At 39.4% G+C, this 27,835-nt stretch overlaps 1 protein-coding gene across 1 annotated transcript; it reads right to left on the bottom strand.

Annotated features, from left to right (window-relative positions):
• Positions 1-67: 67 nt before the first annotated feature.
• dnajb11 (DnaJ heat shock protein family (Hsp40) member B11) lies at positions 68-26,313 on the bottom strand. Its single transcript, XM_048599001.1, has 8 exons — positions 26,209-26,313; positions 25,550-25,682; positions 14,638-14,780; positions 13,098-13,180; positions 8,117-8,174; positions 3,709-3,820; positions 3,271-3,430; positions 68-991 (listed from the first exon to the last, which is right to left on the bottom strand). The coding sequence occupies exons 1-8, from the start codon at positions 26,268-26,270 to the stop codon at positions 927-929; spliced, it is 816 nt and encodes a 271-aa protein (XP_048454958.1). The 5' UTR covers positions 26,271-26,313; the 3' UTR covers positions 68-926.
• Between the last annotated feature and the right edge of the window lie 1,522 nt (positions 26,314-27,835).

Below are 27,835 nucleotides of genomic sequence, written 5' to 3'. Positions count from 1 at the left end.
TCTGTAGAGATCAAGTTAATCAGCATTCTTCTAATCTATTAGAAGAACTATGCTAGACTCCACCATGTTTCACACATTCAACATTTTTTGTTGAATTTAATTTGAAACAATTGACTTCAGTACTCCAAGTCTTCAATTGAAACAACAAAATACAAAAAATGAAATACATAGGTCCTGCTGTCTACAGCAGGATGCATTTTCCTCCCCAGTCAATTTTAGCTGATGAGTTGCACCTTATAACAATGTTGTTTACTGTTTAACTTTCAATTTGACAATGTACTGTACAGAGTGTCATTTTCAAACTGTGCCATCCTTTCAAAATTTCAATGTCAATTTATAGCGAGTGACAAATTAAAATCAAATGGTAATTTTGTTCAAATCTATATGGTGTATTCTTCATATTCAGATATTACAGAGACCAAATTGCTTTGACCATTGGAGCAATATTTGGCCCCCTCATATCTCAAAAATAACAGAACACAAATTTTAAGTACTTCTGAATAATTTTTACAAAGTTGGACACTGCACTGAAATCAATACACTTGTTTCTTGAGAAAAAATTAAACCACCATAATACCTAACATTTTTAGAAGTAACAGAACATGGTTAAAGATGGAGAAGTTTACAGTTTGCCTTTTCTGTTTAGAATATAAAAACTGAAACATATCCAGTCATCTTAAAATGCTAACATATTTTGCTGTTCTGGCCAGAGTCAATTTTTTTTGGGGCAGGGAGACAAAAAATTGAAAAGGTCAAAATAAAAATTTCAATATATATCTTGTGCTGCTCAGAATCAAAGAGATTTCAGTTTTTCAAAATGTTAGCAATTCTTTTCCAACCCAAAAAATACATTCAACATTAGAAACCTCATAATAAATAGTTAAATTTTCAGTATCACATGAAAGTCTGTTTCATTTGCGTTTTCATCAATATCCCTGAAGTCCGTTGTACACTTTTTTCACTGGTCCTTGTTTAAGCAGCTGCTTTATACCTACAAAGTGGAAAAAGCAAATAGTTATAAAGCCATTTTGTGTTGACAGTCTACATTGATTTAAGCAAAGAGTTTTTGCAGAACGTGTCAGTCAACCCATGCACAGCTTCAGAATGAAGTGAATGTGCACCTACATTTCTCTACATAGGTTGTTGATCTTTGTAAGCAAAGAAATCTAAAATCCCATATTTGAAAGGTTAAAAAGGTTCATGTTAATTAATTTAAAATTTGAATTATTCTGAACAAAGAAACTATTATATCTAGATTATTACTGATGAAATTCAGATTTGTTTTGTTAACATTTGCAAAGACTATCACAGCAGCTTTGGTCTTTTATAGAGATTTGAATAGAATCAAGGTGTATTGTAAACGTAACATGGAGGAAGACCAGGCGAGTTTAGAAAACAAAACACATGAAAAGTAGCAGAGGCTTCACTGTAAAAGCAATGCAGAGAGGAATGTCCTGGTGAGCTGAGTGTATGAAGGGCAGTGGAGGCCTTATGGTAAAATCAGCGCAAAGAGAACACAATCCAGCAAGTTTAAAAGAGCTAGGAATTCAGTCTGCTGACTGGTTTTAATAGTATTATGGTTTACTCGAAGTAATACAGCTGATTACCAAGTATGATTTATTAATCACATTAGGGTAAAAATAAGTCAGTTAACATAATAAAAAGATGACGGGTGAAGGGGGCTGTGTTTTGGCCCTAGGCTGTGGCAGGTCATGTGATCCTAGACAATTACATCTGTACTGTCTGTACCTGAAGAGACTGAATGCTTGGTTGCTAAATTTGCTGATGGCACAAAGATAGGTAGCAAACTTAATTATGAAGAGGACCTGAGGAGTCTGCAAAGGGGTAAAGAGATGTTATTGAGTGGGTAAAACTTTAGTAGCTTAAGTATAATGTGAGAAAATATGAAATTATTCTTTTTGGCAGGAAGAGAGAAGCAGCATATTAATTAAACGGAAAAAGATTGTGGAACTCTATAACTCAGGGATCCGAGTGTCCTGGCACATGAATCACAAAATGTTAGCTAGTAGGTACAGCCATTGACTAGAAGGAAACTGGAATGCTGTTTATTTAGAATCCCCTTTGCAATAAAAAGCACATTGTTTTGCTACTGTTGTACAGGGTATTAGTTTTTGATCACATTTGGACGACTGTGCACAATGATCTCTACTAAAGGACATAACAATATTAGAAACAGTGCACAGAAGATCATTCAATTGATTCCCAGGAGGAGGTCGTTATCTTACGGGGAAAGGCTAGATTGATTTAGACTGTATACACTGGAGTTTAGACTGGGAGGCAGTTTTATTGAAGCATACAAGAACCGAAGGGACTTGACAGGGTGGATGCTGAAAGGAGGTTTCTTCTTGCATGGAAGATCAGAATTAGGGGTTTTTTTTAAATGAGGGGTGACCCCTTATAAAACAGTGATGAGGATCTTTTTAAAAAAATGGGCTATTTGTTTGTGGAATTCTTCACCCCAGAAAGCAGGGTCATTGACTATTTTTAAGACAGTGGTATATATATTGTTGACTAACAAGGTAAGCTGGAAAGTGGAGTGAGGTCATTCAGATCAGCCATGGTCTTATCAAATGGTGGAGCAGGTTTGAGGGGCTGAATGGCCTGCTCCTGTTCACAATTTGTACGTTTGTCATAGTAGCTAGCACAACAATGATTTTAATCAGATGAATTTTATCATTCCAGTTTAAGCAAAATGAACTAATACATCCATAAAGGATCCAAAAGTCAATAAATCTAAGGTTCCTGAAGTCATTATGGTGTGGTCACTGGGGTGGAGGTACTACTTGAATTAACATAATATTAATGGAGTGTCATATTGATCAATGTCAGTATCGAATGCAGTAATTAGTATTGAGAAGTCAAACAACTTGGATCATGAGCCTTTGCTAATAGAACCCAAATGTACCCCTTGTTGAGTTCTGGGAAAGATTTTGGGGCAAATTTGCACATAACAATCAATGGCACTGGAGACAGGTGGAAAACAAACACACATGTAATGGAATGGGGTGGGGGGTGGGGGGAAGAGAAGGGAAGAAAAGAATATCACTGATCAAAAATGACACAGCAAAGAACTGACTGTTGAGTTTTTCCCCCATTTGGTGGCAGGAATACTCGTTTCTATGTGAATAATGGATGCAGAGCAAAAACAATATCCCATCATTATTGCTACATTCTGAATGCACCTATGATAGGACAATGTTGAAAGTTTCACAGCTGAAAGGATACAATTTAGCACGTTAATGTACTTGCCTTCCTTCTGATCGCCAGTAAGTTGTTCCCTGGGAAATTCTACATCAAATGTTATTATAAGTGAACCTCTAATGTTATTGTTGTCGAAGTTTGGCAGACCCTCTCCTTTTTTCCATACTTTTGCACCTGGCTTTGTAATCTTGTCTCTAACTATTTGGACCTGAGGGGCAAAATAGAATCAGAAACAAATTTTTGAAAGTGATAAACATCAAGCATCCAAATGTTGGCTATGTAAAATTTACTACCTTTCAGAAATTAGCCTCATTATAGACATTATGATGAATATTACAATACTCCATGTGAATGTTTGACTGAATAGCCTACAATTTTACTACATTTATTAGAAATCAGCATGTGCTGAACATTCTCCATTCTCAATAAAGGCAATTCTGTCTATTGTTAAGAAATAAAGGCATGTATAAATTACAATCCTCTTACCTTGTGACCATCCAAATGAGAGATGACCATTTCAAAACCTATCAATGCTTCCACTAATGAAATTGTGACATTTGTATAGAGGTCATCACCCCGTCTCTCAAATATTGGGTGCCTAAAATAAAACACAGTAACTAATATGAAAACTAATCTTAAATGTTTTCTTTGCTGTCATTGATTTAAGGTAGCAATTTGTACAATGTTCATCACCAAGTCTGGCTTAGCAGCAAGGACATGATGCTAGACTGGTGGTGAGGGATCCAATGAGAGGGAAATACACAAGTGATCTCGTCCTCACCAATCTGCTGGCTTCAGATACATCTGTCCATGAATTAGAGATGAATGACCACCAGCATAGTCTTTGTAGAGACAAAATCCTTCCTGCACACTGATAATACTTTATAGCATGTTGTGGGGTGCTCTCACCATACTAAACGGCTCAGACTTCAAACATTTTTAGCAACTGAAAAGTGAGATCCATGAGGCACTGTGGGCCTTCAGCAGCAGAATTTACACCCAACAGAATCTGCAACCTCATGACCCAGCATATCCCCCCACTCTACCATTACCATCAAGCCAAGGGATCAACCCTGGCTCAAAGAAGAGTGCAGAAAGGCATGCCAAGAGCAGCACTAGACGTAGCTAAAAATGAGATGTCAACTTGAAGAAGCTACAAAAGTGGGACTCTTTGCATGCAAAAGCAGCAAGTGATAAACAGACCTAAGCAATCCCACAATAAACAGATCAGATCTTCAGGACTGCAGTCCTGAATAGTGGTGGACAATTAAACAACTCACTGGAGGAGGCTTCACAAGTATCCTCAATGATGGGGCAGCCTAGCAGATAGATGTAAACGTTAAGGCTCAAGCATTCCAAATCTTCAGCCAGTAGAGACAAATAGATGATCCACTTGGCATCCTCCAGTGGTCCCCAGCACAGTAGTCAGCTTCAACCAATTCGACTCACTCCTCATGATAACAAGGACTGGTGGAGGCACTATAGTCTGAAAAAAGCTATGGGCCCTGACAATATTCAGCAACTGTGCTGAAGACTTGTGGTCCAGAACTCGCCACACCCCTAGTCAAATTATTTTAGTACAGCAACAGCACTGGCATTGCCCAAAAGTGTGGACAATTGCACAGGAACGTCTGATTCAGAAAAAAGCAGGCCAAATATCACGGATAACAAGGTGTCGAGCTGGATGAATACAGCAGGCCTTGTTATCTCCGATTCTCCAGCATCAGCAGTTCCTACTATCTCTGAGGCCAAATATCATCCCAATCTACTCAAAGCAGTAAGGTGTCATAAACAATGCTATCAAGCAACACTTAAGCAGTAACTAGCACTCAATTTGGGTTCTGCTAGGGCCACTCAGCTCCTGTCCTCACGACAGCTATGATTCAAACATGATCAGGACAGCTTAATTTAATTTGAGAGGCGAGATGAGAATGACTGCTCTTAACATCCAAGGCTTCATTTGACTAACTGTGGCATCAAAGAGCCCGATCAAAACAAGTCAATGGGAATTAGGGTAAAAGCTCTGCACTGGTTGGAGTCATATGTGGCACACAGGAAGATGGTTGTGTTTACTGGAAATCAGTCATTTCAGCTCCAGGATCTCGGCAGGAGCTCCTAAGGTAGATATTTTCTAAAATCAACCTGTTCAGAATGTTATTACACACATCCATAGAAGGTGGGACTTAAACTCAGGCTATCTTGATTAGAGATAAGGACGTTGCCACTACAGCACAACAGCCCTAGTTCCTTGGGGTAGTGTCTTAGGTGCATATTTCCCCACTTGCGTCAAAGACCTTCCTTCCATCATTTTTTTTGATGATTGCAAGATGTTCAGCACAATTTGCAACTCCCCAGATATTGAAGCATGTACAAATGCAGAAAAACCTGCACAGTATCAGGCTTGGGCTGACAAGTGGCAAGTAATATTTGCACCACACAAATGCCAGGTAATGACCATCTCCAATAAGAGACCTCTGTTCCTTGCTATTCAACAGTGTTAGCAAAATTGAATCTCTAACAATATCATGGGGCCATCATTGACAAGAAACTGAACTTGACTAGCCATAAAAATACAGTCCCAACAACAGCAGGTCAGAGGCTAGGAACATTGTAATGAGTAACTCACTTCTTGATTCCCCAAAGCCTGTCCATTATTTAGAAGGCACAAGTCAGGAGTGTAATGGAGTACTCCTCACTTGCCTGGATAAGTGCAGCTCCAATAACATTCAAGAAATATGGCATCATCCAGGACAAAGCAGCCTGCTACATTTGTGGGTGTGGCACCAACATCCACTGCCTCCACCTGTGCACTGCAGAAATTCAAAGATCCTTATACTGCACATTCCAAACCCACGACCACTACCACCTAGAAGAAGGTCAGTAGATACATGGGAACGATATCATCTGCACGTTCCCCTCTAAACCACTCGCCATCCCAACTTGAAAATATATTGCTGTTCCTTCAGTGTCATTGGGACAAAATCCTTGAATTTTCTCCCTAAGAGCATTATGGATCTATAGCAGTTCAAGAAAACAACCCACCACCACATCAAGGGCAACTAGGGATGGGCTGTAAATGTTGTCCTTTAGGGAAGGAAATGGCCTCCTTACCAGAACTAGCCTACATGTGACTCCAGGCACACAGCAATATGGTTGATGCTTAACAGCACTCTGGACATAAATGCTAGCTTAACCAGCAATGCACATCTTGTGAATAAATTAAAGAGGCCATCATTCACATCCCAAGATGAACTTTTAAAAAAACTTCACATAGCATCTTAAACATTCTTTCCTACCATCACCATGGCTAGTGTCCAGCATCTGAGATGCACTCCAGCAATTGCCAAAACTTCTGATGGTATCTCCGAAATCCATGACTTTTACTGTTTGCAGAGCAAGGGCAGCAATCAAGCAGGAAGATCACCACTTTCATATTCCCTTCAAGTCGCATACTAACCTGATTTATCATTGTTCTATCAAAGTCTCTGGGTCAAATTCCTGAAACTCATGACTTAAAAGCACTAAGAGTCTAAGAAACTGCTTCACCTCCAGCATTGAGGACAATTAACAATGGGCAATAAGTACCAATCTTGTGATGCCCAAATCCTACCAAATTATTAAACATGCAAATAACTGAAATGATTCATAGGATCAAAGCAGCTGAAGAAATATTACTAATCATGTCTGTCCGGCTCTTTGAAACTGCTACTCAATTAGTCCTTAGACCTACTCCTCTGGTCCACGCCCATATCCCTACATTTCACTTTTACAAATATATATTCAATTCCTTTTCGATCTTAGCTGTTTGAACAGCTACCACCAGATAGAGCTGGCAAATTCATTGAATATATTTTAATTTTTCTGCTAAATGATATTATATTTAACTTCTGATTACTAACCCATAGCCATCTCTTGTTTGGAGGAAAAGGTATCCTAACTTCTTTTCTCTCATTGCATTTAAATTATTTAGTCAAGTCTCTGGTAACATTCTGGAAAATCTCCTCCAAAACCTTGATGTTCTTCCTAAAGCGTGGTACCCCGATTTGGACAATTATCTGGTTGCTAATTTCAAAAATCTGTTATGTGCTCACAATCATTACCTTTTGCTATTATATTCTAGACAGTTTACTATATTTCCAATCTTTCTGCCCTGTTGAAACTTTGATGTCTTACCTTCTTTAGCCAAGTTCAGGCCATTAAGATACATGGAGTCAGAACTTCTACAAGTAAAAATTAGTAAAACCAACACATTTGTGTTCATCCCCAAATAAAAGCTAGTAATTTTGCCTGTACAAAGAGCATGAATTCCAAATAATTTAAAACAGAGATTCATAGCCATTATAAAGAGCATCCACCAACAGCTCTGTTGTATCACCTTCCTCACCTTTTGCTACGTGTCCATGGAAAAAACCTGCATCACTTTTGGGTAACATTTGGTGAATAGGTTTTTCAGCTCCTGGAATTTCACTCCAAACATCAACACATGCAAAACTCCATCAGTCTCATTCAGCTTTTATTCTCCTATCCTTATAAACTTGCTTCAGCCCAGTGCTTTACATTTTTCTAAACTGACCGATGGTAGAACTCAAGGATCTCAGCATTTCACTGAAAAGTCTTTACATTTCCCCACATACTGCCTACTTTATAAAAGTCTCTTTGACCATTTCATCAGTCATTCTCCTTCCCAACCTCCTAACCGGTTATTTCCAGTATGTAAGTTTTAAGAGGCTTTAAATATTGTATTCCAAGTCCCAGACCTGAGTCAGAAAATTTTAGCAAACTACCACTGGTGCTTTGTGAAAAGAAAATTGGATATCTTTGACAAAAAGAAAATTGAAATTCCCCACTTGTGCCATTAGTCTTAGATAAAGTAGTAAATAAAATAATTTCTTACTTTAAAACCTTTATTCTGAATTTCAGATCTCCAGGTTCTCCATCTATGTGAGGTTCACCTGTGAGAAAACACAATGTACAACTTAATCTTCACACATGAAAAAGGTACCTGCTTTGTAAATAGAAAACCCATTTGCTGAAACCAATACTGTTTCTGGCAGCATTATATAAAACCAGGCAAGCTGCCAAATCTTCATGTTAGCACTTGCACATACATCATTGTCCCTGCGAAAATATTCATACAGTTAAAGTGCTGGCCTGGTTCAACAATACTACATTCAACCAAGGCAGGTCACAACTGCAAATCCCATTTCAATTGGTAAACTATGACAACACTTCAGGGACTGTCAGAAGGTTTACCTTTCGATGAGACATTAAACAAATGCTTCACCTGCCTCTTTAGGTTGCTGCTAAAGATCTTGTGGCACATGCGCAAGAGCAAATGATTTCATAACCTAATTCATTAAAGCTTACAGAAACCTACTAGGTGCAAACTGGTTGCCAGGTAACCAACAAAATCAGGGACCATTTAAAGTGTCAAATTCACTGTGAAGTACTTTAATACTTAAAGCATGTGAAAGGTGAAATAGATGCTATTAAAACTTTGTTACTGCAACATCAGAAACTATATAACCACCTACAAAAAGAATCAGAAGTCGAACCTAATTATAGTTGAAGAGTATGAGAAGCCCAGAAATGGAAGCAATGCAGCGTAGAATTTTCTACCAGCACATGATGAATTCGTGCTTCAATGGACATTCAACCTTCCTCCCTTATTTTTGCCAGATCTCAATAGGTCAAGATAATACAACAAGGTAATGAAGCATTATATCTCAAAAAGGTGGAATATGACGTGCAGAAGACAACAGGAGCAGTCTATCCTCCAGACTATAATCAGTACCATTACAAACACTACGGGAAAAGTTTGTGGTTCAGAATTCTTGTAACTCAAGCAGACAATTGAGTTTGGAAGTTTTTTTTAGGAGGGGAGCAGGAGTTAAAGTACATATTTTGTAACAACTGGTCAATTTCAAATTGATATTTTAATCTAATGATAAGCTGGTGTACAAAAACACTTCCTATTGTTTTGACTTCCAATGAGGTTATAACTGCATAAGTTATAACTCCCAGACTGAAGATAACAAGGTGTGGAGCTGGATGAACACAGCAGGTCAAGCGGCATCAGAAGAGCAGGAAAGCTGACGTTTCGGGCCTAGACCCTTCTTCAGAAATGGGGGAAGAGGAAGGGGATTCTGAAATAAATAGGGAGAGATGGATAGAAGATGGATAAAGGAGAAGATAGGTGGAGAGGAGACAGACAAATCAAAGAGGCGGGGGTGGAGCCAGTAAAGGTGAGTGTAGGTAGGGAGTTAGGAAGGGAATAGGTCAGTCCAGGGAGGATGGACAGGTCAAGGGGACGGGATGAGGTTGGTCGGTAGGAGATGGAGGTGCGGCTTGAGGTGGGAGGAGGGGATAGGTGGGAGGAAGAACAGGTTAGGGAGGCATTTCCATAATCAAGAAAAAAAAATCAAACCCCAACCTTTCAAACTGAACCCATGCACAATAGTTGACTTTGTTTGCTCATAAACTTTCCCAATGTAACATCATATTACTCTCCAGGAAGATTCTCTAACATTGTTTAAAAGAAAATCACCATGGTTACAGAAATACAAGTTAACTAAGCCTTTTCAGTAACACAAGCCCATATGATATTAGTTCATAAGTCCAAAATTACAAAAAGAAACATTAAAATATGTACAAACCACATACCTTACATCACATAAGCAAAAAGAGCAAAAACTATAAAAACAGGACAATCTGGAAGTTGCAACTGGAAGTGCAAACATTTGACTTTTCTTTGTAAAACTGCATCTGAAAAAGTAGTTTTCATTAATCCATTGTTCATCAGGTGATGATTCCTTTCTATGGTGCCATCCTCCCTGGAGCCAGTAAATGTAATCTGTAATTTTGATTTATCATTGACTTTGGTTGGCAAGGGAAGAGAAAGGGGAAAATATCCCTTAATGGAGGGCAAGTGGAGAAGGAAGTCAAGAATGGGCCAGTCATCACACAAGATTTCTGTTCTGCCAAGAACATGAACACTTGTCCTGAGTTTTAACAAAAGCAAAAGCCTGACTTTTATCTGTGACATGAGTAGTTACTTTAATCTTAATTGGTTAGGCCTAGGACCAGCATACACTGTCCCTGTTCCACCACTTTCTCTTTTGAAAATTATAACTGGGACTTTACAATGAGCATTGAAATCAATCTGCATCTTTACACAGTCATCCAGTTGTTTGAAGCAGAAATGGTAGGATTCACTTAAAAGGCCTGTGAAAATTAAACCAAGGTGGGACGAAAAAACCCCAAACTGCTTTAGCTGGTTGCAATTTTTTCAGAAAAAAGAAATACAATTATATTCCCTCTGCTACATTAGCATCCTGACCGCATTGAACCCTTGAATTCATGCCAAAGCTGTGGGCAGGCTAATCTGCTCAACCATGGAAGCCATTGAGCATTTCAAAATGTTGTTAACTCAGCTAGAGAACAGAATGTCATCTTTTGCTTGGATAACAGCAACATTTGGTGTCAGATTTATACTAGTTTATATTTATAACAGTGTTTAGTCATGCATTGCCTTTAAACAACTAAAATATGTAAAAACATACCACAGAGTAGAAATAGCAAGAGGAGACCGAGAAGGATAGTTGAAAAGTAAGGAGTTTTGGAAGCATGGAAAAGTAGTATAGCAAAACACTAACGCAGGGAACACCAGACAGTAGTCAAGGCAAGATCAACAAGGGCTAAAGACAGAGGGCTAACAACTGCTGGCAAGTGACCAGATTGAAGGATCTGGAGGATTACGGCAAGGACAAACTACAGTTGATTTGTTAATCCAGTACATGGAGGAAGCAAAGGAGGTCAGCAAGGGCACAGAAACAAACAACCAGAACATCATTTGGGAGTGAAATAGAGAGAATTCATGAGATAAAGATTTCCAAAACAGAGTTGGTACAAGTTCAAGTGGTTAGTGTTGAGAGATGGAAGCAAATTGTTTTATGACAGACAGGCTATGGGGTTGGAAACTCAGTTCACCTGGGTTATAAACCATCAGGTTTTATCTTAGCAAGCAGCTGGAGAGAACAAAGTCTGTTTTGTGAAAGTCACATGACAGGTCTCCAATATTAGACTGGAAGAACATAAACAGAAATTGTTGGAGGAAACTCAGCAAGTGTGGCAACATCTGTACAGAGAGAACAGAGTTAATGTTTTGAGTACACTGACACTTCAGAAAGGTCACTAGACTCTAAACGTTGTCTCTGGCTTTCTGTCCTCAGATGCTGCCAGACCTGTTGAGTTTCCTCCAGTAATTTCTGTTTTTGTTTCAGAGTTCCAGAATCTGCAGTTCTGTGTTTTCTTTTAGATGGGGAGGAGGAGGAGGAGAGAGAAGAAAGAGATGTCAGAGATGATAATATGACAAAATTCTTCATCAAGATAGAGGGTGAAGTCATTGATTCCGAAACTAAAGTCCTGAATCGAAACAACAAGGAACTAACAATATGAAGCAAGAATTTAATGATTGATTGAGAACTAAAACAGGTTGACGGTAGATAGGCAATGGTTCATATTTAAAGAATGCGTGCATGAATTGGTTATTGCTGCCTAGTGCAAAAATGAAAGAGGAAAGTGGCTCAACAATGACTTACAAAATAAGTTTTGGATAGTATTGTGTTCAAAGAGGAAACATACCAAATTTCCAGAAAACAACAACAAACCCAAGGATTGGGAGCATTTCAGAATTCAGCAAAAGAGCTGAAAAAGTTTCATCGAAAAGGGGGAAGGAAAAAAAAAGAATAAAAATTGCTAGCAACATAGAAACGGACAGAAATCTTCTGTGTAGCGAAGGCGAAAAAGATTAGTAAAACCAAATGTAGGTCCCTCACAGTCAGAAGTTGGGGACCAATGAAATGACAGAATTGAATATATACTTTACCTCTGCGTTCACAAGAGGGCACAAATAGTCTTCCAGAAATGGAAGGGAACCATGGATCAGTAACAGAATAGAATTGAAGGAAATCAGTATTACAAAAATGGTGCTGGGGAAATTAATGGGGTTAAAGGCTGACAAATCTACATTGCAGGGTACTAAAGGAATTAGCCCTGAAAATATTGGATGCATTTTAAGTGGCCATGCAAAGTTCTATTGACTCTGTAGTTCCTACAGATTGGAGGGGGTCAAATGATATTCTACGATTTAGAAAGAGAGGGAAGAAGAGATAAAAGGAGTACAGACCAGTAGTAGGCAAATTACTACAGTCTACTATAAAAGACATGGTAACAGAACATTTGGAAAGCATTAACAATTAATCAAAGTCAGCATGGGTTTATGACAAATCGATTAAAATTTTTTGAGAAGGTAACTGCTGGAATAGATTAGAGAGTACCAGCTATGACCCAACTAAATGGAGGAGTGGGTTTAAAGGACCAAATGGCCTACTCCTACGTCAACTTCTACTTTTCATGTCAGGCAAGCAATCTCTCAAATTGGGACAGATTAGTGGGACAGAGATAGATCCAGGTGCTATCATCATGCAGGTGACAACTGAACTAACTATTCAGTTAATGCACCTTGTTACATTGTGCAACATGAATGGCTGGGGAAAGAGGATACAATCATGGGATAACACAGGATGTGTCGAAGTGGAAAGAAAAGCTGTATACCCATTTGACCAGCCTTCCATGCGGCTCCTGTTCCCCTCCTTTAAAGATGAAGTGACAGGAAAATGGACAGATAAGATTTGACTGGCACTAAGAAGCCTAAAGTATCAACTGAGTATAGGCTGTCATTTACTTTTAAACAAAGGAAATCCACTTGTCAGCATGAGATTTTATTATGTTTAAAAGCATGCCTAAATTACGATAGCGAGGGAACTCCTGTGCAGTCTGATGTCCAACAAAAATATACTATCTCACAACCATACCTTCTCCAATGAAAGGATATTCCATTCCATCCCGAACACCAGGTTCTATCTCCACTTCAAGCGTCCTCTCCTCATTTACAAGCCTAAATATTGAAATGAAAAGGAATACATTTTTAAAAAAAAAAAAAAGAGACAGAACTCCTTTTAACTATTACTTGTACTTCAGCTTGTGATGACACCTTTTGGACAAAATGTGACAAATATTATTGATAGAGCTCTCAAATAATATTAAGTTGAAATTAGTCAGTAGTGCAGAACTCTAGAACTGCCAAAAAAGACAGATTTGTTGAAGCTTTTTGTTTTGCAATTGGGAGTGAGAAAAATAGTAAATGTAAAGGAAAACACCATTCATACCACATAAGAGGAGAATGGAGATTAGAACGACGACATCTGCTCAATCACTGCAAAGAATTATGTTGACAACCAACTTGGGACAGTCAGATTGCAGTATGACGTACTTACATGTACTGCATGCTACATGTATTAATACACAGGGCCTTGTTCTGCTTCGATAGAACATGTACAAGCCCATTTCAACTCGCAAAAAAAAAAGATTTAGTACTGTTTTTCAGTTCATAGCAAATGACCTGTCAGCATGCATTGGCTGCTGTCAGTTACCATTAACTGGTACATGCTCCATGGCAACATCTCTACCACTCCAAGTACTCTTGCCAACTAATAAGCACTCTCCTCCTTGTATAATTGTTGTTTTCCCTTTGACAATGTGAACTTCAGAATTTTAATAACTTCATGGATTGAAAGAATCAGCAATAGCTCTTACTGGAATAAACTTACGAGATAGAAGGGACAAGGAGAAGCTGTTATAAAGGAATTAGAAGCAACTTGCTCATTAACCATCCCTGAAAAGAAGAATTTGTTTCCTGGGAAAGAGGAGACAACACTGCTTGACAACCTGCTGCCTCATGACAAATGGGCAATTAAGTCTGCCTGCAGAAGGAAGATTCTGAAGTAAAAGGGTTAATTACAGGAAAAGCTAGTTTTAAAACAGACAGCTAACCCCAATTGTAACAAGGAACAGGGAGCTACTTCTGATAAGAAGTCAAGCTACAGACTTGATGTCTCCAGGAGAGTAGTCAATGTTGTGGATGAAAGAATCTATTCAATCATCAATAATGTCACACCACCAAATTTGAAACAGAGAACATTCTATAAGAATCCAACACCAGAACAATTCAGTAGTAGAACTCTGAAGATCAATACAGCACAAGGACTGAACCTGGACTCTTCGAGAGATAGACATCATTAATCAGTAATAGTCAAGCTGAGTTGCGAGGCTTCAACTTGTTTACTTGAGTGGTCTTATTTTGGTTGCTACATGCAATAAAGTCTAAATTATTATTTCAATACTAGTTTGTCTGTGAGATTTCTTAATAAGTAGCTAGATTAAAAGGTAACTTGTGGTAATTTACAAAAACACCTTTACTTTTCCTTTGTGAATTATCCAAACGAGTGCAAGACAAAAAGCTTTGACAAATCGTTTTTTCCCCAGCAAATTGAAGATGTTAAAACCAATACTCACTTAACATTGGGACACTCATCGCAAACCATTTCCTGAGTCATCTGGAATCTTCCAGGGCCTAATTGTGTGGTTCTCATTTCCTGTCTGCAGTTACATTTCCTCTTTCCAGGAGCTTGCTTTGCCACTGGCTTGTTTCTTACAACCTGTCAAGTTCACAAAATTGCTTTCCAGTTATATTTAAAATTAGTCCTTGAAATACTAGTCATGAGTTTAAAAGGCATTGTTTGATGTAGTGATTTGTCTTGTTTTACAAACGCATGAATTAGAAGCAAAAGTCGGCCATTCAAGCTTGCTTAAACATTCAATGCGATCATGGCAGATCTGCGGTATTGTGAATTCCACATTCCAATCTACCTCCGAAAACTTTAGATTCTTGGAGACAGAAAGGACTGCAGATACTGGAAGCTACAGTCAAAAAAACATGGAGCTGGAAAAGCACAGGAGGTCAGACAGCATCCGAGGAGCAGGAAAGTCAATGTTTCGGATCAGAAACCTTCTTTTGACTCTAGTTTCCAGCATTCGCAGTCCTTTCCGTCTCCAAACCACTGAAAACCATACTGCGAAGCTTCTAAGGATGCCCACCTTGAAGAGGATTTCCTCCTCCCTCTGAAGAGGGCTCAGTGAGTCTCTCTCCCACTCCAACCCCTCTGCCCCAAAACTCTTAACTACATTCTGAAGCAATCTCAATACTACTGCCATGTCTCCTTCCTCAGTGCCTGTCAATGCAGCCGGCTTATCCCCCATGGACTCCAGGTAACGTTCAGACCATCGTAAGCAGTCCTGAAGAAGGGGTTCCAACCCGAAATGTTGACTTTCCTGCTCCTCAAATGCTGTCTGACCTTTTCTAGCTCCACGTTTTTTAACTTTACATTCTTGTTGGGTATTGGAACCAATCTACCTCTGCCTTAAAAACATTCAATGCCCCCCAAACTCCTAAATAGAGGGCTCCAAAGTCATATAGCCCCTGAGAAGAAACATTTCCCATATCTGTCCTAAAAGGGCAACGCTAATTTAAAAAAAAACAAACAAAACAATGTCCCCTGGTCTGGACTCACCCACACAAGGAAACATCCTTTCTACATCCATCTTATCAAGACAGTTCAGGACCTAATAAACTTCAATCAAATCTCACCTTACTTTTCTGAAGTCCAATAAAAACAAGTCCAGGCTGTCTAATCTTTCCTCGTAAGACAAGCCACTCATTCTAGATATCAATCTTGTAAATCTCCTGTTAACTGCCTCTAATGCAACTGAAGCACAGCCTCCATCCTTTTACATTCAATTCCTGTCACAATAAAAGGATAGCATCCCATGAACCTTCCTAATCATTTTCTGTACCTGCATACAACGTTCCCTCTAAGTCATGCAACTGCTTGGAGGGTCCATGCATGCCAGTGTACAGGTGTATTGACTTCCAGTTCCAGAAGTTACTGCCACGTATGGACCACAGAGGTCCACACACCAGCAGCAAAAATTAGAGGGGCCATGGCCTGCATACTAACTCTTTGATACTCGTGCAATGAAACAAATCTCTCTACACTTGAATTGTACAACTATTCTCCATTTCAATAATATTCTGCTTTTTATGGTTCCTTAAATGAAGAACTTCACACTTTCCCACATTATATTCTATCTGCTAGATTTTTGTCCACTCAACCTATATCCAACTGTATTCTTCCCACGTCATCTATACAACATATTTTACTACCTTTACATCACCTGCAGGCATTCAGACACAGAGTCTTTCTCCTTCTCTCGTTGACTCAATGGACAAATTAACTATAAATTTAGATGATAGACCAGGAACATTACATGTATCTGGCAATGTAGCTACATTCAGTCAGAATAGTGAAAATAGGGCAGGAGTACAATTGACCTCAGGACCCTTATGATTTTCTTTTGGAATGGGTAGCAGAAGAGCAGTAAACAGAAACGATTGTGAGAACCTAAACTACTGCCTTCCAGTACAAGTGCCGAACTTCAGTCTTTAAAATATTTTCTGAACAGAGATGTTACAGCAAACCTCTGAAGCAGGCGGGACCTAAATCCATGCCTCCTGGTTCAGGGAGGTAGGGACATTGCTAGTGCACCACAAGACTGGGCTACAAAACAAGGTTATAAATATGACATGTACAAAATAACACCTTAAAATGAAATACCAGTTGAATTCTTCCCCAGGAATCACTGAGTCATACAGCATGGAAACAGACCCTACGGTCCAACTAGTCCACAATGTTTTCAAACTAAAATCAGAAGTTGCATGACACCAGATAATAGTCCAACAGGTTTATTTAATCAAAAGCTTTCAGAACACTGCTTCTTCATCAGGTAAAGTCCTGAAGGCCTGACAAAGGAGCAGCGCTATGAAAGCTTGTGATTTCAAATAAACCTGTTGGACTGACTTCTGACTTTGTCTACCCCAGTCCAACACCGGCACCTCCACATCAAACTAAACTAGTCCTACCTGCCTGCCTGCCTTTGGCCCATATCCCTCCAAACCTTTCCTATTCATATACTTATCCAATGTCTTTTAATATTGTAACTGTACCTGCATCCACCTTTTCCTCTGGCAGTTCATTCCTCACACTAACCTGTGTTAAAAAAAAATTTACCCCTCATGTCCTTTAAATATTTTTCCTCAGTTTGAAAATATGCCCCCTAGGTTTGAACACCCCAACTTTAGGGAGAAGACCTTTGCTATTCTCCTTATCTACGTTCTTCAAGATTTCAAAAACCTTTTGGAGGAAGAGAGAGGAAAAGTGATAAAAACAGATTTAAGGCTTACATTATTTAGGAACTACAAATACATAATTCCTCATATCCAAGAAAACATTTGTTCAATTTTAGCTGAAATTCATAAGTGATGTGACAAGTGATAAATTCACAATAGTGGTATGATATCTAGAATACGTTCCAGTTGGGACTACCCTAATTACAGAGAGTCATAGAGATATACAGCACGGAAACAAACCCTTCGGTCCATCTCATCCATGCCAACCAGATATCCTAAATAAACCTGGCAGCATTTGGCCCATATTGCTCTAAACCCTTCCTAATCATATCCCCATCCAGATGCCTTTTAAATGTTATAATTGTATCAGCCTCCACCACTTCCTCTGGCAGCTCATTCCCCACACACGCACACCCTCTGCATTATAAAGTTACCCCTTAGGTCCCTTTTAAATCTTTCCCTTCTCACCCTTAAACCTATGCCCTCTAATTTTGGACTCCCCCACCCCAGGGAAAAGACTTTGTCTATTTACCCTATCCATGCCCCTCATGATTTTATAAACTTCTTTAAAGGTCACCCCTCAGCTTCTGACATGCCAGGGAAAACAGCCCCAGTCTATAAGCCTCTCCCTATAGCTCAAAGCCTGGAAACATCCCTGTAAATCTTTTCCGAACCCTTTCAAGTTTCACAACATCCTTCCCACAGCAGGGGAGACCTGACAGTATTCCAGTAGTGGCCTAACCAGTGTCCTGTACAGTTGCAAAATGACCTCCCAACTCCTATACTCAATGCACTGACCAATAAAGGCACACATACCAAATACCTTCTTCACTATCCTGTCTAACTGTGACTCAACCTCCAAGGAACTATGAACCTGCATCCCAGGTCTCTTTGTTCAGCATCACTCCCCAGGCCCTTACCATTAAGTGTATAAGTCCTGCCCTGATCTACCTTTCCAAAATGCAGCACCTCACATTTATCTAAATTAAACTCCATCTGCCACTCCTCAGCCCATTTGATCAAGATCCCATTGTACTGAATTAACTTTCACTGTCAACTACACCTCAAATTTTGGTGTCATCTGCAAACTTACTAACCACACCTCCTTTGTTCACATCCAAATCATTTATATAAAATGATGAAAAGCAGTGGACCCAGCACCAATCCTTATGGCATACCACTGGTCACAGGCCTCTAGTCTGAAAAGCAACCTTCCACCAACACCCTCTGTCTTCCCCCTTGAGCCAGTTCTGTATCCAAATAGCTAGTTCTCCCTGTAATCTGTGTGACCCAGCCTTGCTAACCAGTCTACCATGATGAATCTTGTTGAACACCTTACTGAAGTCCATATAGATCATGTCCACCGCTGTCCTCATAAACCCTCTTTGTTACTTCTTCAAAAAGCTCAATTTTTGCCTTTTGTAGGTTTCTAAATTATATTGCACAAAAGGTCTATCAAGTTACAATACAAATCAGGCTGAGCATCGCAACAGAAAATATAGAACAATAGTGTACAATTTTGTTCCAAGTCCAAATCATTAATTGCTCAAATTAATTTAATGATCAAATAACTATTCCTTCAAACCTGAAGTATATAGCTACATTACTGTCAAGATATAATCTTGCAACCTAACAGTACACAGATGCAACAACAAAATAATTTCCACTCAACTCGGTTTCTCACAGCAATACTTTAAAGGATATATTAGGTGACATTTTTGTCTTTCGATTAAGTATTTTCCTAGGAAGTAGAAGCAGAAAATGCTGAAAACACTCAGCAGCTCTGGCAGTATTGATGGGGAGAGAAACCGAGCTAACATTTCAACAAAAAGGCAAACTTTTATTCATTGAGTAACCACAGTAGAAGCAAAACTATGTTCGTGCTTTTCTACATTCTAATGAAGGAATAAATAATGATAAGTTGTTTTTATTTTAAACAGTTTTAGCTGTATATTTCTTGAAACATTTATCTATAGAATTTTAGAAATTATTTTTAAATGATGTATTAAAGATTAGCTATCACAGAGGTAGCAATAATCTAAACACCCATTTTAGTCATTTTTCAATAGAAAGTAATTAGTCCGGCAGTTTTATTAGGTTTTATTCAATGTCTGGATCAGTCGTCTGCTGCGTCAACAATGCCAGTTTTAAATGAAGTAGACAAATCGGGCTCTCTCAAAAGGAGACTGCGAATGTCTTAAGATTAATTACCCCTGACATGAATACATTGAAATAGCACCATTATTCTCAATTCAATATTTAAGTTGAGGCAAATGTTCCACTTTGTTTTGGTTTGTACATTTTGAACTGACTCCACACAACAGCAAAATTAATTCATTAATACGTACGAACAAGTAACAAGAGTTGGCCACTTGGCCCTTCAATCTAGCTCTACCATTCAACAAAAGGTCATTAAGGGGGAGGCAATGGTCTAGTGGTATTATCGCTGGATTGTTAATCCAGAGACCCAGATAATGTTCTGGGGACCTGGGTTCAAATCCCGCCATGCCAGATAGTGAAATTTGAATTCAATAAATATCTGGAATTAAGAATTTAATGATAACCGTGAATCGATTGTCAGGGGAAAAACCCATCTGGTTCACTAATGCCCCTTTAAGGATGGTAGTTTCCGTCCCTACCTAGTCTGGCCTACATGTGACTCCAGACCCACAGCAGTGTGGTTGACTCTGAATTGTCCTCTGGGCAATGAGGGATGGGCAATAAATGCTGCCTAGCCAGCAATGCCCTCATCCCATGAACGAAGGAATAAAAAAAGCTGAACAGGTTTTAACCTCAACTCTACATATGCTTTAAAAATATTTAAAGATTCTTCATCCAATGCCTTTGGAAGAAGGGAATTCCAAAGACTCTCAACGTTCAGAAAAAAATTTCCTCCTCTTTTTTACAATCAGCATCCCCTCATTTCTAAACTAGAACCCCTAGCTTTAGATTCTAAAACAAGAGGAAACATCCTTTTAGCATCCACCTGGGTCAGGTCCCCTCCCCTCAGGATCTTGTGTTTCAAGTAGGTCACCTCTGATTTCTCTAAACTCCAAGAAGATACAGGCCTAGCCTGTCCAGCCTTTCTTCATAGGGCAATCCACTCTTTCCAGGTATTAGTTGAGCAAACCCTCTCTAAATTTGTTCCTACTCATTAACATCCTTTCACAAGTATGGTAATCAGTACCTTAACACAGCACTCCAGACACAGTCTGACGAATCCTACTTTTAAATCGAAGCATAACCTCCCTACTCTTGCATTCAATTCCCCTTGCAATATAACATCGTATTAGCTTTCCTGATTACTTTGTTTTTAAAATTCATTTGAGGCATGTGGGCATTGCTGGCTGGCCAGCATTAATTACCCATCCCTAGTTGCCCTTGAGAAGGTGGTGGTGAGCTGCCTTCTTGAACCACTGCAGTCCACCTGGTGTGGGTTGACGTACAATGCCGTTAGGGAGGGAATTCCAGGATTTTGACCCAGCGACAGTGAGGGAACAGCGATATATTTGCAAGTCAGGATGGTGAGTGGCTTGAAGGTGGTGGTGTATCCATATATCTGCTGCCCTGTTCCTTCTAGATGGAAGTGGTCGTGGGTTTGGAAGGTGCTGTCTGAGGATCTTTGTTGATTTTCTACAGTGCATCTTGCAGATGGTACACTCTGCTGCTACTAAGCTTCGGTGGTGGAGAGAGAGGATGCTTGTGGATGTAGTGGCAATCAAGTGGGCTGCTTTGTCCTGCATGGCAGCAATCTTCTTGAGTGTTCTTGGGGCTGCACTCATTCAGGCAAGTGGGGAGTATTCCATCACACACCTGACTTATGCCTTGTAGATGGTGTACAGGCTTTGGGGAGTCAGGGGGCGAGTTACTCGCTGCAGTATTCCTAGCTTCTGACCTGCTCTTTGTAGCCACTGTGTTTATGTGGTGAGTCCGGTTGAGTTCCTGGTTACTAATAACCCCCAGTATGTTGACAGTGGGAGTGGCGGGGGGGCGTGGTCAGTGATGGTAACACTGTTGAATGCCAAGGGGTGGTGGTTAGATTGTCTCTTATTGTTGATGGTCATAGTCTGGCATTGTGAGGCACAAATGTTACTTGCCACTTGTCAGCCCAAGCCTGGATATTGTTCATAACATGTTGCATGTGAGCATGGACTGCTTCAATATCTGAGAAATCGTGAATGGTGCTGAATATTGTGTAATCATCGGCAAACATCCCCACATCTGACCTTATGATGGAGGGAAGGTCATTGATGAAGCAGCTAAAGATGGTTAGGCCTAGGAGACTACCCTGAGGAACTCCTCCAGAGATGTCCTGGGACTGAGATGATTGACCTCCAACAACCACGACCATCTTCTTATGTGTCAGGTGTGACTCCAACCACCAGAGAGTTTGCCTCCAACACCCATTGATTCCAGTTTTGCTGGGCTCCTTGATGGCACACTAGGGGAGCAGAAAGTTCTGGAGCACCAGTCTTCAGTACTATTGCCCAAATATTGTTAAGGGCCATAGCCTTTGCAGTATCCAGTGTCTCCAACCATTTCTTGATTTCACTCCACATGATTTGACTTGGCCGAAGACTGGTATCTGTAATGCTGGGGACCACTGGAGGAGGCAGAGATATTTGCTGTACTTGCATACTAACCTTGTGGGATTCATGCACCGAGAAACCCTCTGCATCTCAGCTCTTCAGTCTCACCATTTAGATAGTGCTTTTTTTTTTTTTAAATTCTTTCTGCCAAACCGGACAATTTCATATTTTTTCCACCTTGTACTTTTATTTGCTAGATCTTTGCCTACTCACTTAGCCCGTCTGTATTCCCTAGATACCCCTTATATCTTCTTCACAACTCAATGGCTACCTCTGTGTCAACAGACAGTGTAGCTACCTTACCTTCGATCCTTTCATTGAAATCATTTATATAAACAAGTTGAGGTTCCAGCACCGACCCTGTGGCACTCCACTTGTGACATCCTACCAGTCTGAAAAAGACCCATTTATTCCTATTCCTTGCTTCCTGTTAGCAAGCTGATCTTCTATCCATACCAACGTTACTACCAACACTGCAAACTTTTATTTTCCACAATGATCTTTGATGTGGCACGTTATTAAATGCATTCTAGAACTATAAAAGCAATACATCCACTGGTACTCCTTTATCTACAGCACAAGTTACTCCTTCGTTTTTATATTTTCCAATCAACCTGTTCAGAGATAATATTACACACCTCTGGAGCAGATGGGACTTGAACCTGGGCCTCGTGTTTAGCAGTAGGAACACTACCACTGTGTCATAAGACCCCAGGTTACTTCTTCAAAGAAGTCCAATAAATTAGTTAAATATAATTTCCCTATCACAAAGCCATGCTCCAAGTGCCCCATTTTAACATCTTTAATAATAGCTTCCAACATTTTCTATGACAGATATTAAGCTGTAGTTTCCTGGTTTCTACATCCCTCCCTTTTTAAATAAAAGGAGTTATGTTAGCTAACTTCCAAGCCTTTCATTAGATCTAAGGAGTTTAGAATCAAAACAAATGCATCAACTATTTCAGTGGTTACTTCTTTTAACACTCTAGGTTGAAATCCATCAGGACCTGGGAACTTGTTAACTTGGAGTTTAAACGCTTTACTCAGTACTCCTTCCTTGGCAATTGTAATTTTCTGGAATTCCTTCGTCCTTTCCAATTCCTGATTTAATGCTATTTCCAGAATGCTACTTTTATTGAGCGAAGACCAGTGCAAAGTATTGGTTCAATTCGTCTGCCATCTCTGTTATGTATTATTAATTCCTCAGAGATTCATTTTCTAAAGGACCAATACGTACTTTGTTAACTTCTTTAAATATTGATAACTTTCCTAACTGTTTTATAATTTTGGCTAATTTTTTCTTATACTCCAATTTTTCTTTCCTTAATCTTTTAGTAATTTTTTGCGTTCGCTTTTTTTAATATTCTGTCTAGTCTTCTGACCTGCTACTTATTCTCGTGCAATTATTATCTTTTATTTGAGATCAATAATATCTTTGACTTTAATTAACCAGGAATGGTGGGTCAATCCCTTGGAATCCTTGTTTTTTGGAATGTTTCTACTCTGCACTGTCTGGAATATCCCCATAATTGTTTTGCCTCTGTATCTCTATTGACCTATCCCTTAATCTAAATTGTCAGTTCACTTTAACTCTGCTTTTAGCCCTCATTGTTGCCCTTGTTTAAATTCAAACCAGTAATCCTGGACCCACACTTTTCTCTATTAAACTGTATGTAAAATTCAGTCATATTATAGTCACTGCTACTCAGAGGTGCTTTCACTATGAGGTCAGTAATTAATTCTCTCTCATTGGTCAAAACCAGATCTATTATAGCCTGCTCTCTAGTTGGTGCCATAACATGCTGGTCTAAGAAACTGTCCATAAAACATTCAACAAATTCCTCTTCTAGACTACTCCCCACTCCCCCCCATCAAATCTGTTTTTTTCCCAGTCTATACGTAGGTTAAAATCCCCTTTGTCTTTTGAAAAGCTCCCATTATTTCTTTCTTGATACCTTGTCATACCATATGGTTACTGCTTGGGGGCCTGTAAAGAACTCCCACAAGCAACCTCGCCTTATCATTCCTCATGTCTACCCTGACTGTTTCTGTAACCTGATTTCCTGAATTTGAGTCATCACTCTCTCTTGTACGAATGTCATCTTTAATTAAAGAGAGCCACTCCACCACCCTTTCCTTGCTTCCTGTCTTTTCTAAACATAACATACTCCTTAATATTCAGGTCCCAATCTAGGTCACCCTGCAGCTAAATCTCAGTTATGGCCTCTAGTTCATACTTATTTATCTCAATTTGAACTACTAGTTCATCTATTTTGTCTTAATTACTATGTGCATTCAAATACAGTGCCTTCAATTTTGTTCTCTTATTTTTATAACTGAGTTGTATCTGATTAGGTCTTGAATCTGCATTCTCTGTTCCTTCCTGTCATTGTCTGTTTGCCATTTCCCACATTAATTCCTTCCTCTGTTGCATTTTGCCCCACTGATTCACCACAACTTCCCAAGTTTAGGCCCTTGACCCCACTATTCAGTTTAAAACCGCTCTCCATCCCTAGTTATGTGATTTCCACCAGTCCCAGTACAATTCAGGTGCAGGCCATCCAACTAGTACAGATCCCATTTTGCCCAGTATTGGTGCCATTATCCCACAGACCAGAACACACTGCCCCCACACTAGTTTTTCAGCCATGCACTCATTCCCTTTAACCTTGTTTACCGTAATGCAGAGACTACCACCTTTGAGTTCGTGCTTCTTAATTTGGTGCCTCCTTCCTAATTCTGCCTATGTCACTGGTGCCTACAGAGAGATGACAACTGAACTGTTCCCATCCCACTGCAAGTTCTTCTCTAGCCCAGAACAGATATCTTGAATCCTGGCACCAGGCAGACAGTACAGCTGTCTGGACTCACTTCCTTCGCTTCAGAGATCATTGTCAATTCCCCTGACTATTCTGTCCTCTATGACCACTACATTCCTTTTGGCTCCTCCACTCGAATTGCTTCCGGTACCATGGGCATTTTGGTCATCCATCCTTCAGCCCCCAATCTCATCCAAACAAGCCGAAAGAGCCTCAAATTTGTTGGACAATTGCACAGGCCAACATTCCTGCCCTCTGGGTCCCTTTACCTGCAAATAAGCATTGTAGCAGAAAGTCTGAAACAACAGCACTTCAGAAGTCTGAAACTGCATAACTACACATCTAACATTAAAACAAAGAAGGCTCAATTTTCACAACTATTTCAAGTTAATAAAAAGTATGCCAATTTTGCAGTCATTTCAACAGATTACCTTGATGATTCTTTTATCTTGCTATTGTTATTTTAGATGGTTAGTACTCATAAGCCATTCCTTACACAAAACTGTCAAATGGAGATCAACGATCTTTGATCTTTATTCTTCAAACTTTAAGAAAAACAATTCATAAAGTTTCCTCTTCTAAATTAACTGTTAACCTTTTTCACCAGAATATACATGCTGCTAAGAGTGACCTGACCATGGTGATAAATGGATAAGAACAACGTGTCCTGAGGTAATCAGCAAACAAGAGATCAAAATATTTAGACAGGTACAGAATAGTACATAATAGTGTGATTACAAGACACAACATTTTTGTTTTGTTTTAATACTTACTTCCACAAAGTTTCCCGAATATACTTCTTCAAGCGTAACTTCAAGGTCCACGACAATGTCACTTCCTCGAGGAATGTTCCGGTCTTGATGCCGTGGGCCTCCTCCAAACATAAAACCAAAATCCCCAAAGAAACTGTATGAAAACAAGATAATTTAATATGAACAAGCAACAATGTGTGAAATAAGAATATATAAATAGTCAAATTTGGCATCACATTTACAGACATGGCAGTCTCTCCAGATAGACTGTAGCTAAGTTATCATTTCTGACCCATTAAGACCAAGGAGTTTCCAAGTTCAATGCTTTAACCTTGCTAAATTAAATGATGTCAACTAGGAGTAGGGAGGCTGCACAAACAGCTGTTGTGCTGTTGGGTAAAGACAGTGAAGGGGGGGAAAAACATACTGCTTATTATTCACATTTCTGATGGCTACACAATTAGCTCTAGTTTAAAATTAGCCCTGTGCTTCAACCTTGTACTGTGACAATTTAAAACATGTTTCTTTGGCAAGTGAAAATAAATTCAGTATTTCTTTGATAAATGTAATCTTCCTTGGATTCCAGAGTAGAGTGTAGAACTGGTCACAAACAATTGTTAAAAATATATTTAAAATACATCTAAAAAGTTGCTAATTTAGATGATCAGTCATCTACTTACTGTGAAAATATGTCATCATGGGAACCTTGACGACCTTCCTTTAAGCCCTCTTCCCCATACATGTCGTATTGTTTCCTCTTCTCTTCATCAGACAAAATCTAACAAAATATAGTTCAGAGTGCTCATTAAAGTAATCATTTAGTCCAAGTAGACGTTATGGTACTTTAGTTCCAGCTACAATCACACAAGACACTTTCTTCCAAAATGAACAATCCATTTAGCACTACCCAAAGCCATAGAACCAAATTCTGAAAAATTCAAGATGAAGTTTAAAGAGGCTTCATATCAAGGTAGATAGACTTTCAACATCCCACTTTTATGGCAGAACACATTACAGAAAATAAATTTTCAAAATTTTGTTCTGCAGTTGCAAAAGTCCAGGATGATAAAGGAAGTCTTGCTTTATATAGTATCTTTCAAAATCATTAGATCTCTGCAAGCACTTTACAACTGATGTAGTACTTTGGAAGTGTAGTCACTCTTGTAGGAAATGTGGCAGCCAATTTGAACACAGCGAAACTCCCACAAACAGTACCACAATAATAATGAAAACTCTGATCTGTCTATTGATTGACAGATAAATATTGCCAAAGACACTAGATTGAACTTCCCTACTTTTATTTTAAAATAAGTGTTGTGAGATCAGCCAGAGAAAGGAGGTCAGTTTATTGTCTCACGTGAAGGACAGCATCTCTGATCAGTGCAGCATTCTCTCCATACAGTCCTGGAGTGAGCATAGATTTTTTTTTTCTGCTCAGACACTGGAATGGAACTTTAACATGAAACCTTGTGATTCAGAGGTAAGAGTATCATCAACTGAGCCATGGCTAACACAGCGCAATCTACACTTTACAAGCCCAACCTAGTCTAGATTTTAGTCAAATCTGAGGCATTCCATTGTGCAATTACTGACACCTCCCCACAATATCCAAATTCCTCTGCCCAAAAAGGGACAGATGGACTTTTGAAGTGAACTTAACTTTTCCTATATTGTATGTCGTCAAGAAATTTCCCAGAGGTTCCACATCGTAGATTGTTAGTAAGGTCAGATCACATAGGATCTGGGGGAGCTAGCCAATTGAATACAAAATTGGCTCGAAGGCAGGAAACAGAGTATCGTGGTAGATGGTTGCTTTTCCGACTGGAGGCCTGTGACCAGCAGTGTGCCACAAGGATCGGTGCTGGGTCCACTTTTTTTTTTTGTCATTTGTACAAATGATTTGGATGTGAATATAGGACACATGGTTACTAAGTTTGCAGGGAACACCAAAATTGGTGGTGTAATGGACAGTGAAGATTATTTCAGGGGACAACAGGACCTTGATCAAATGGGCCAATGGGCCAAGGAGTGGCACATGGAGATAATTTAAATAAACGTAAGCGTGTTGCACTTTGGTAAGGCAAACCAGGGCAGGGCTTAGCAATTAATGGTAGGGCCCTGTGGAATGTTGCCGAACAAAGAGACATAGCGGGTGCAGGTGCATAGTTCTTTGAAAGTGGCACTGCAGGTAGACAGGATAGTGAAGGCAGCATTTGGCACGCTTGCCTTCATTGGTCAGAACATGGAGTACAGGAGTTGTGACATCATTTTGTGGCTGCATAGGACAGTGGTAAGGTCACTTTTAGA

This window comes from Rhincodon typus, chromosome 7 (genome assembly GCF_021869965.1).
Source record: "Rhincodon typus isolate 14 chromosome 7, sRhiTyp1.1, whole genome shotgun sequence".
In the NCBI taxonomy this organism is placed as follows: domain Eukaryota; kingdom Metazoa; phylum Chordata; class Chondrichthyes; order Orectolobiformes; family Rhincodontidae; genus Rhincodon; species Rhincodon typus.
Note: the sequence above shows the minus strand (reverse complement) of the source record. Positions and strands in the feature narration are given on the sequence as shown.